We start from the raw sequence: 11,427 nt of genomic DNA on the forward strand, positions 1-11,427 counted from the left end.
TTAGTTTATGATCCTTTGCCAACCGGCCCCCACTAGAGACTAAAGTCGACTGTCGTTTTTTTCTTTTCTTCTTTTTTTTTTGCAGTCTTTGCACTGTAACAACTGGTTCCCCGGCAACTCGACGCGACTCTCACTGATCTTTATGCGTTGCACGTGTGTGAGGAGCGATCCAATACGATACGATCCGAAGTTGGCAAGTGATTTAGTGGCCCTGCCCTCCACATGCTCTCGCATTGCACTCGCACGGATCCCAGTCAAGATCAACTAATGAGCCGCCCCTGCCAACACATGTGCCGACATCCTTTGACTTTGGCTTGGGCCAGTGATCCTGACTTGTCATTTCCCCAAATGCAGCTCAATTTCACTCTAATTACCACTGGCAAACACATGTGCGATGTGTTGTTTACTCTGATTTTTCGCCCGTTTCACAGACAAATTTAGGCATCCGTTCTGTGGTGGGATAAATTGCAGTCTGGCATTGCAAGAGCGTCATTGGTGCAGCATATTAGTTAGCCACAGCATCGGTTTCACGAAATTCGATCATTTCATTCATGAATTTCGCCCATCCAGAAAAAGTCAGAGCCTGAACGATGATTTCCGCATTCCACATGGCTTGGGTGTCTATTAATAGATTATATTCAACATTCAAATCTCAACCAAAACTCATGTTTCCGCCAAAAAAAAAATAGGACAAGCGAGCTGATTAGCTCATATATAAAAACTCAAACTCAAAATATGGTCAAAAATTAGATTTTCACTTCGCACTTCATATTCGGACTTTGCACGAAACCGCAAAAGTAATCAGCCTTACAAAAATGTAATGAATTTAAAAAATTTGCATGACAATTCTACATTTAAATCCGAAAAAAATCCCAGCCCGTGCATGGCAACATACAAAAACCATGCATAATAATTACCAGCCTTATCTACATACATAGTTAGCTTTTCTTGGAGTTTCTATGAGTTTTTAGGTAAAAAACGATCTATTAATATGGGTTCTTGAATAAATAAAAAAATTTTAACATTTAAGAAATCTTAGGACTGGTAATAGAAGCAGAAAGCGATTCAATGCATATATCGTTGGTTTAGACTAATCTTAACCGCAAGTTAGTTTCCGCCAAAAAAAAAATAGTTTCAACTCGCTGATAACGCGTTGTTCTTCTATTTTAAAGCCCGAATAATGCGTGAAGAACACTCATGGAACGGTTATATAAGCCTGATGCTAAGTCTATTTTTACACTCGACCTTATCAACACATGTCCAGGGAAAGTCGCCCTCCAGTGAGCTAATAAGTCGCAGAAATAAATTATCCACATTTCAAGGCGAACCCGCGACTAGCGATATACGAAACGCGCTTGATATTATAAAAAAATTCGCAAATATAAGCAAATGCTGTGTATAAAGCATCCATTCATGAATATAGGACCAAGTTCTAATTGGCATCGCGGCGGAAGCCGGTTATCTCAAACCGTTGATAGGGAGCTACGTACACTGCCTTGGTTTGGGTGAACTCCAATTAGCATAGCGATGACCCATTTAGAACAGCTTCCGTCTCTGGGACAGGGGCGCTTCACTAGCTGTCGCTCTCGATGCTAGAACGTCTCCCTTATCATTGCTCAGTTCCGCTGCCAGTCAATATCGGTATCCTAAAAGCCCAAGTATGTGGGTGAAGGGTGGCAGCGGCGGCAGTGGGATCAACAGGAAGTCGGATAGTGAATTGTTTTATATAAACAGTATATAATAGAAAACTATAGATTACAATGGCGATAACAAGGCAGATTTAGTCGAGCATGCAAACTAGAAACCTGGATCCCAGTCCGTTTGCTGGGCCTCCATGTTCGTAATATAGCACTGCAGTATATCGCCGGCTTGAGGCAGCACCTTGGTGTCTTTGAAGCGTAAGCCGCACTCCACATCCTTCTTTATGGTATCCACCTCGTTCTTCAGATGTCGCATGGACTCCAGTGGTCCATTGTAGACAACTTCTCCGTCACGCAGCAGGCGGAACTTTTGGGCCTTCTTCAGTACTCCCTTGGTGCAGCGACAGCCCGCCACGGGAACCTCCTTACGGCCTTCATTGATGAGGAAGTTTTGCAGGACATTGGCCTCGCCCAGAACCTCCTCCACTTCCACTGGTGGCAACTTGCTGCTCAGCTGCTCTTTCAAGTCGTCGATTAGCCTGTAAATTATGTTGTAGCTGCGTATGTTCACTTCTTTAGCAGCTTGCACCTGAGGTGATTCGCCTGCAAATGCATAGATAATGGCATCAAAAGCTTTGGCCAGCTCGAGATCCCCCTCGGTCACGTTGCCCACGCCATAGTGCACGATGTCAAGGCGGCAGCTTTCGTTGCTGTTGTACGTCTCCAGCACATCAAGAATGGCCTCCACAGAGCCATGCACATCGCCCTTGATAATGACACTGACTCTTGGCTTGCCCTCGTTGTCGTCCACCTGTTTGACTCGTTGGCCACCGCGCATCCGAAAACGTCCAGCCAGCCGGCGAGCTTCACGCTCCGCCCGGTACTTTGCCTGGTGCTCCTCCTCCTTTTTGCGGATCTCATCGCTGCTGGACTCGATCTTTTCCTTTTGGTCCTCGTGCTCGCGATACTTGAGAACAGCATGAGCTTTTTTCTGAATGATAAAAGAAAGTTTTACTGTGATGAAAATAAGAAAATCTTCACTAGACCCACCTCCGTTTCCACCTCGAGTATGAGATCACCAGCAAGGGGCAGCTCCCGCCAGCCTAGAATCTCAACGGGAGTGCCTGGCGGGGCTTCACTCATAGGCTGCCCATTGTGATCGAAGAGACCTCGCACTTTGGCATGAGCTAAACCACTCAGCAGTACGGAGCCTTTACGGAGAGTTCCACGCGAAACGATGGCCGTGGAGAGCTTGCCACGCCGGGGATCGGTTTTTGATTCCACCACAATTCCCTCCACCAGACCTGTGGGATCCGATTTCAGTCCCATGAGGGTGGCCTGTGTGCTGACCGCCTCGGCCAGAAGTGGCAGGTTAGTGCCCTTGAGGGCAGAGATTGGAATCACTTGGACATCACCACCGTGCTCCTCGAGGGCAAGCCCCATTTGCGCTAGTTCTCGCTTGCTCTTTTCCTAAAAATATAAGTAGTTCAATAGGATATTTCTAGAATATTCTTTACACCTTACAATATTAGCCTCTGGCTTATCGATCTTGTTGAGCGCTACGATGATGGGAACTTGAGCCTCCTTGGCCAGCTGGATGACCTCACGTGTTTGTGCCATGACGCCATCTTCGGCGGCCACCACTAGGACAATTATATCCGTAGCCACAGCTCCTCGAGCTCTCATCGCACTAAAGGCAGCATGTCCCGGTGTGTCCAGAAACGTGACCCGTTCTCCGTTTTCCAAGGTGACTGTAAATGCGCCTATGTGCTGGGTAATACCACCAGCCTCGCCGGCAGCCACATCCGCACCTCTGAGGGAATCTAGCAACGTGGTTTTGCCATGATCCACGTGACCCATTACGGTGACTACGGGTGGACGTGGTTGCAGAAGCTCTTGAGGAGCAGGAGGTCTGGGTGCCACATCGCGCTCTTTCTGGTCATCTTCACTTGTGACTTCGGGTGTGGCCACCACTCGGGTTTTGGCGCCAAGTTTTTTGGCTATTTCCTGGATGATCTTGAGATCTGCCAGCTTAAAGGCGGGTTCAATGTTGTCGGCGCCCTTGACATACAGCATGGCCTCCTGCACATCATCTACGAGATGTTATACCATTAATGATTGACCAAATTAAATAATAACCATATTTACCCAGTGGTCTTTCCAGTTCCTTGGCCAATTGGGCCACGCTCATGTGCCTCCAAATATCGGAGGCTCCGCCGCCATTCGTTTGCGCCTTTTTGGGTGAGTACTCTATAATTCTGGGGGATTTCTAAACCAATTAGTGAGTGTGTCCTCTGGAGTCGAGCGGGTTTTTGAAAGTTTTTAATTTTACCGGCTTACAGTTTGAGTGCCTGCCGCAGTGGCTCTAAAACTTACCTTCTCCTCTGCTGTTTTGCGGCGTTTCAGGCGTGCGGCGCTTACATGGAAACCTCGTAGAACCGTTAAAGGCTGTTCCCTTTGTGTGACGGCTCGACAGGAGTGCAGGGTATTGGCCAGTCGACTTATATTCACGACCCGAAACATTTTCTACGCGCTCTTTCCTATTTTTATTTAACTTTAAGTCAACTTTAAAGTCGCGTAACCGCTGCTGCCGATTTCTACCAGGGATGGATGATCAAATCAGCTGTTTTCCACAGCGTTGCCGTACATTTTAAGAGTGGCCAACATAGATGGCGCGTAAATATTTATGTAGAATTACATGTCAAAAATAAGTGAAAATAAATTAAATTTGGCGCCATCTAGTGACTCAACAATTAGGCACAACTTAATGTAAAATTCCATATGTATATACAATGTACACTGCGTTCGCATTCTACATTACATTACATTACATGAATAAGGTTCCAGCCCTGCGGTTAACTTTTTTAGCGGGCCTTTGTCATCGAAATATCGATGCATCGATAATGGCGCGAAAATACAATTTACTTATCATATTTAAAGTTTATAATAATGTGTTAAATTCGGCTGGAACTTTTGGCAAGACGTCGTTTTTAATAGCTTCTCCTAGAATTAAACTTTAAATTTATCATGCGGATGAGAAAACGTGACATTAAATGTTGAAATTGTAATTTATTTAATAGTATTATCTTTTATTACAAAATCCATGATAAGAAATAGCGTACTTTAAGGGATAGCAGGAAACAAATGTGTCTTTCTGCTTTAAGCACTTTTATGCTTAAGATGGACACCCTATTTTCAGGAGGAAAAAAACAAAATAATTTAAACTTTTGGTTGGAATAATGTTTTCAAATTATTCTAATAAGTCCTTTAAGTTTAGCCTCCACATCCTTTAAATTGCCCTTCTAAGCGGCTGCGTGAGTGTCAATCACTGCCATTGGGGCTGCAAACTCAAACTGGCAGCTAGTTTGGAGGGATTCTCGGCTCTCGAGGCTCGAGCCCTTCTCGTGACTGACGCTGAATGCCACTTAATTCGGTTTTGAAGCGAGTTGCATGTCAAAATGATTGCTCTTCTGCAAACAGCGCATCTGTGTTTGAATTATGATGGAGCGCGCAAATATTCCAGATGCAAATATTTGCGCAAAACTACACACACACACACACATGCATACGGTGAGGGGCTAGCACATGCACACACATAGATACAGGAGTGACTTGAAGTGCTGGCCAGGAGCTGCAGATACAGATACATATACAGATACAGATACTACACATACAGGACGCAGGACTCTCGGCTCGGAACTTTGGACTACTAATGGCAAAGCGTGGCAGCGCCAAGCACTTTTGAAAATGTGTAACCGGCACTGACTGACTTTCGCCAGCTGAGGACCGAGGGCTGAGTTCTGAGGACCAAGGACGAAGGACGAAGGACGAAGGAACGGTACTGGATTCCGGAATCGTTTGGCCGGAGCCAACATTTGTTGGTGGTGCTGCTGCCGCTGTTGCAGACATCCGCTGCCGGAAATACGCTTACAAACGCAGCCAGCACGTACGGCGAACACGGGTGCTCCTTCGAACAGGGTGTCCTTTCCAGGACGAGTCCTTGCCGTATAGGGGTGGGGCGGTATCACCTACCTACCATCCTGCCCCTCGTCCCCCGTCCATTCTCTGTTTACTTTGCAGCGCAAGAAGACGGCAGCGACGCAGCAAAGAACTCAAACAAAATATAACTGTTGGAAGAAGCTGATGCAACGGGCGGAATGGAGACGAGGAGGAGCTGGGGGGGCACAGAAAAAGTTTACAATTTATCTAGTAAAATGTAATTAGGATCCTGGGTGCAGGCGCCGAGGCACAGCCCCCATCCTCCTCTTTCGGGATTTAAGTGCGTGCAACTTTCGTTGCGCTGAGCTCCTCGGCTTAAAGTTGCAGATACGGAGGATTTAATGCAAGGAGTACAGGCAGAGAATATAAAAGAAGATGGGGAGTTAGGATTAAAGTTATTGATTAAGGGGTTCTTCGAAGATGAAGATCAATCTAGTGATTTGAGAAATCGTTCAACCTAAAATTAAACATAATTTTAAATTTATAGTAAATCTTTACAATTGGCATACATTGTTTAAGTTTTCATTCAATTTCCATAAGTTTTTAAGTTCAACAAGCAAAATGTCTCCTTGTTAAAATACCTTCATATACCATTTTATTTAATAAATTCAAAATTTTCATATTATTTCCCACTTTAATTAAGTCATAAAGTAGCTCATATAAATATTAATACATTCGTATCCGAAACATTTTGTTTAAGAAAGCAAATGTAGATTGCTTGGACTTTCGGATGTGGACTTTATCCCCAAAGATAACTGACAAGCAAACAGTATCTTGCTGTTAGCCAAAAATAGTTGGCCACCTCTGTCAGCTAATCCGTTTCGCATTAAAGCTGCACTAACCAAAGTATTTGCCTTGGTCGCGTCTTAATTTTGCCACCACAGGTATACTCGCATATGTATGTATAAATCCGGTTATTTGCTGAGAAATTGATTTTCGTTAATTTCTGCGAAAATGCGAAAATGGCGTGCTTGGCGAGGGCAGCTCGTTGAGTTTTCCCAATCATTTGAGGCGCTGCAATGGCAACTTTTCGGGCGAACTGCGCATAAGACATGCGCAAGAGCGACTGAGATACAGATACTCACAGATACACATACAAAAAGATACAGATACACACACGCACGGATGCGGGCACAGATACAAGAGAGCCAGAAACGCACACATTCAAGCCGACGAGGCGGAGCAAAGTAAACAAACATGGCCGAAAATGTTTGTTGCTCATAATCCGATACAAGTGCAAATGCCACTACACTCACACTCACAAGCAATCTAAAAACCATCGCAGTTTCCAACTGGCTGGATATTCAAGACCCCATTTATCATCTCATCTCATCACATCTCAAGATGTGCGAACTTTTTGGCCAGGTGTTAATCACAGAAGCCATGTAATCGCCTTCAATAACTCAGCTGCTCGTTTCTTGGGCAATCGTATAGGGGCTAAGTGGCCACTCAGGCGTTGCCAAATGATTCTCTCGAATTTGGCCATAATTGAAGCAAAATTGAATGCGAAAACAATCCGATTGGCCATTCACTTTGCGCTAAAATCATTCTGAGATTAATCTAAAAACCAAATATGAAACAGAAATGTTAAATTTCATAGTAAAATAAATTAAATATTTAAATATTTGTGAATAAAATGAAATAAATAAGTATGCAAAAATAGGTTCATCAATATTAATGTTTATTTTAAATGTAATTACATTTTATTTATATTTTTAAGCACTTTAAACAACTTCCAAAAAAAGTAAAAATTAGCTTATTATAATGTGGTTAATTTTCTTAATATTGAAAAGAAATGTTGTTTAACTTTGAGGCATTGAATAAAATAAAAAACAAATCTTAGAACTACTCTAATTAATAAAAGATACTGATTTTTCTAATGACAATTTCTGAGAAATTATATTTTCATTTCCCAAATCAACAAACTTTATCAAACAAAAAGGCACTTGAAGTTCTCAATTGTGCTTCCGACTGCTAAGCTATATGGCTAACAAAATTCGATAATAATGAAAAAAGGGAAGCGCACTTACACATCAGTTTAAAACTTGATAGTACCTATACTTTTAATTTATCAAGTCATCATCAGTTCCTTTTCCGCCTGTTTACCTCGTTGGAAATTGATTTGAAGTCGAGACCTGAAGTGCCAAGACCAATCATTGCCCATTTACGAACACTTGAAGGTAAATGGAAATTTTCAAAGCTTCATTTTAATTGAAGAACATTGCAGTTAATTAGCTGGGGGCTCTCCAATGGAGCTACTCCTATGAGGCGGTGGCCTAGGGAAATGACCCTGTCACATATGGACACTTGAGGGGGACCAAAACTTTTCGGACATCGTTGCACTTCAAAGCTGCGACCGCCCACTTGACAAGGAAAAAGTGTCGCCCACTTGAGTGCACCTACCACAGCGTCGGCATCTTGTCTTTTTAGGGTTTTAGGGTTAAGCGGGGTTCTCCTCTCGATCGGTTGGGTTTTATTTTTCAGTTTTTTTTAGTCTTTTCTTGTTTTTTGCTTTTTGCCAGCCAACAGGTAATCATCATGGGCGCAATGGCGGCTTTCAAATATAAGCAAAATATTGACAGAGCGGCAAACTCCAAGGCGAAAAGGCCCCGACATCAATTTCTGGCCATATACCCGCATATATCGTATATGCATATGCGATCCGTCGCGATATGACGTTGCCGATTCATCGGGCCAGGTAACACCGTCTCGTCCCGTCCACACAGGTAATTCGAGTATTTCCATCCCCAGGTTTCACTGTTTACACACATTAGAGCCATCCATCCAGCCAGCCATCCAGCCAGCCAGCTCTACAACATCCGTTGTAGCCGTTGTCGACTGTCGCATTCAAATGTTGTTTTTAGCCATTGAAGTGGTAAATTTCACCTGTGTGCGAGGTGGAACGTCGATGGCAACGGCGGCCCATAGACACGGCCACTTACAACAAATGCATTTTGACCGGGGGTTCGGCGGTTCGGCCTTTGATAGTGGACCACACACAGACTCTCTCATAAATGCGGCGACACTTGAGTTGATTGATTTCGAGATGCAAGCATCCGCGAGATGCAAAAAAATAAAAGAAGTGGAAAAATACCGAAGGAGAGGAGGGCAAAATCCTCCAGGGAGGGGGTGAAATATTCCACTCTGGTGGTCCTCCCTAACTGAACCGAGTTTTTATACCCTAAAAGAGGGGTGTATTGTAAACGTGGGTTGGAAAAGCTAGCATATAAGGTTTATATGTTTTTTATTAGTTATCATATAGCATTATGAACAAGGTTTAAAGTGCTATATCAATCAAATTCCCATGACATTTCAAATATTTATCTCTATATATCTGTAAGAATCATTTTTTTTATTATTTGCTATGCTTACCATGAAAGAATTCATATACGATTTATAATCATTTTAATGATTATATAATCTTCTGATATGATAAATTGACCATTTTATAAGTAAGTGAATTTCACAGTGCATTGATTCTTGGTTTTAAATGGATAGCTTAATATGCCAACCAAGAAACGCCTTGGAGTAGGCAACCATTTCCTTGAGAAACCCTTAAGTACCAGGTATCCTATAGTCGGTAATACTCCATTATGACATTCCTTCTCGTTGTCGTTGTCATCAAGAGATCGGCCATGGCTGTTAATTTGCTGGAGGAAGTTTCCATTTAGCACTTGGGCAAACAGTCTCTGGTTTCTGCAGTTGTCACCCAGAACAAGAACATTCCTCGATGCCAAAGTCCGGCCAAGTTTGCCATAAATACAAAATATCAAAAATATTATTGCCAAGGGGGTGGCCGGGCAGAGAGCCTTATTGTTGCTTCTGTTTGCGGTTTGCTGCCGCTGCTTCAAGTGCCATTCAGCTAAATTGTTTGTATGTCAATCAAAGATGAAAACGCGCAACGGAAAATGCGAAAATTAAACAGAGGGCGGTGGCTGGTGGGTGGTTCTGGGATGGCATCGATTCGATGCGATGGGTTCAACGTGGGCCATTGCCACTTAAAGTTCATTGAGGTGACGCTGGTGGTTAACAAAAAAAAAAAAAAAAACCAAAATAAAGGGGGCACACGGACAACAAAGCGGCACTACAACAAATTGCTTTGCCACACGAAAACGTCACAGTATTCGCTTTAGTTGGGCTGATTTGAAGGGGTGGCATAAACATAAGGCGGAATAATAAAGCAATAACAAAGGCTGCAAGCGTTACAACCAGCGGTAGTAACAATAACAACACTTAATCAACCGGAGGCTGCTTGAAAACCTCTTTATTTTATCCCCGCTCAGGATGTACGTACACCAATAATGTTTTAACAAAATATTGATTCACCCGACTGGTTCTAGACAAAAGAGTGTGCCTGTGCTGGCAAATTGATTTGAAAACATGTTTTTAATTTTGTTTGCCCAAAGTGTTGAAGTTAAATATATTTTACAATCGACTTGGAATCAAATAGATAGATAGATTTAACTTTCTATATCGACATTATTCCAAAAGGATCGAATAAAAATTGAAAACAAAATATCTTTTCAATGGTTATTGATTAACAGTTTTATATATTTTAAGAATGATGATTGTTCTATTGCTCTGAGCTTTATTTAAGATTCATCCAATTTTAAAACAAAGTCTATTTTTGGTCAAAATTTCTATACTTTTCACCATAAAATAACATACATCTCATTTCTAACACTTAAAGTCCCTATGGTGTTAAAGGAATTCCCTTCTCTTATAGATTTGTATTGATCTACTTAAGAATTCCAATTCGGTTGTAGGAAATTTTGACCACCGAATAATTGGTCTTTGCGGTGTTTACTTCTGTAATAACCAGAAATTAGACAATTAATTTTCTGTATTTAGAACTAAGTGGATTGCTAATAGATAAACACTTATATTTAGTTTAATAACCTAATGTTATCTATAAAGGAAGTTTTTACTTCAACTAGCTCACTTGGATTACCATTAGTTCCACATGGAAATTCAAGATTTCCTCACATCACTTTTGAGATGCCTGTTTCCCAAATACTCCCAAGTTCATTTCGCACCAAACTTCTGGAAACTACAATCGTTTTAGTTACCCACCGATAAGTTTTAGCCGGTCCTCCGTAATTTATGCTGTTCCCGACTTGACTAAACCATCAACAGCTTTCGACTCGACCCAACTCGACCGTCCGTCCTTCGTTTCCCTTGTTGTTGGTTAAATTTACATTGAAATGCGAGACTCGAAGTAATTCGAAAGTTTGATTTTAATTTGTTTTCATTTCGCATTAGGTAGAGGGACACCATCCGTCTCCCTCTGTTTCAGCGTACGTGTGTGGGCGGTGAGTACGGCCATCTCTGTCTGTTTACACGCCCAGTTTGCATCACAAACTGAGTGACAAGGCGGCTCCGCCTCACCATCATCACCATCTCACCATCACCATCATCATCATCATCATCGACATCCCATGAGATGGAAAAGCTGAGCTCTGTTCGGGTTTGGGCTTGGGATATTGCTCCATTTGCGCGCCCTGCTGTCTCTACTTTTCTCCATTTACCCCAAAAAGAAAAAAAATAACACCACTCTCTGTCGACTTTCTCGTTCCACGGGTGTTGGTAAACTTTTGCCTGATTTTGTGTGCTTTTAACAGTTTTAATCAAATAATTGCACATGTGCTAAATGTAAACATATTTGTTCGATTCCACTAACCAGACACGCCCCAAAACAACCGACGACCTCTCGCCCTCGCCTTCTGAGGACGCCTGCAAATTGTGCAAAAATTGTTAAGCCATCCCATGGATGGGGTGGTGCTACTCT

At 42.6% G+C, this 11,427-nt stretch overlaps 1 protein-coding gene across 2 annotated transcripts; it reads right to left on the minus strand.

Moving 5' to 3' along the window:
- Nucleotides 1–1,705: 1,705 nt before the first annotated feature.
- On the minus strand, nt 1,706–4,249 carry mIF2 (mitochondrial translation initiation factor 2). Of its 2 annotated transcripts, none has more exons than XM_036817601.3 (5): nt 4,017–4,249; nt 3,789–3,909; nt 3,165–3,733; nt 2,691–3,110; nt 1,706–2,631 (listed from the first exon to the last, which is right to left on the minus strand). In XM_036817601.3, exons 1-5 carry the CDS (start codon nt 4,161–4,163, stop codon nt 1,798–1,800), a joined length of 2,091 nt encoding a protein of 696 aa, XP_036673496.3. In that variant the 5' UTR covers nt 4,164–4,249; the 3' UTR covers nt 1,706–1,797. The 2 variants fall into 2 exon arrangements, with proteins under 2 accessions (XP_036673496.3, XP_065722284.2); XM_065866212.2 differs by having other exon boundaries at nt 3,789–3,898; nt 4,017–4,147.
- Between the last annotated feature and the right edge of the window lie 7,178 nt (nt 4,250–11,427).

This window comes from Drosophila suzukii, chromosome 3 (assembly GCF_043229965.1).
Source record: "Drosophila suzukii chromosome 3, CBGP_Dsuzu_IsoJpt1.0, whole genome shotgun sequence".
Lineage (NCBI taxonomy): Eukaryota > Metazoa > Arthropoda > Insecta > Diptera > Drosophilidae > Drosophila > Drosophila suzukii.

Bases quoted from the DNA above. Each gene is read 5' to 3' on its own strand.
- mIF2 (XM_036817601.3), bottom strand. From the start codon at position 4,163: ATGTTTCGGGTCGTGAATATAAGTCGACTGGCCAATACCCTGCACTCC. The intron at 3,910-4,016 runs GTAAGTTTTAGA...TAATTGGTTTAG, and splicing joins GCAAAACAGCAGAGGAGAAG to AAATCCCCCAGAATTATAGA. The intron at 2,632-2,690 runs GTGGGTCTAGTG...TTTATCATTCAG, and splicing joins TACTCGAGGTGGAAACGGAG to AAAAAAGCTCATGCTGTTCT.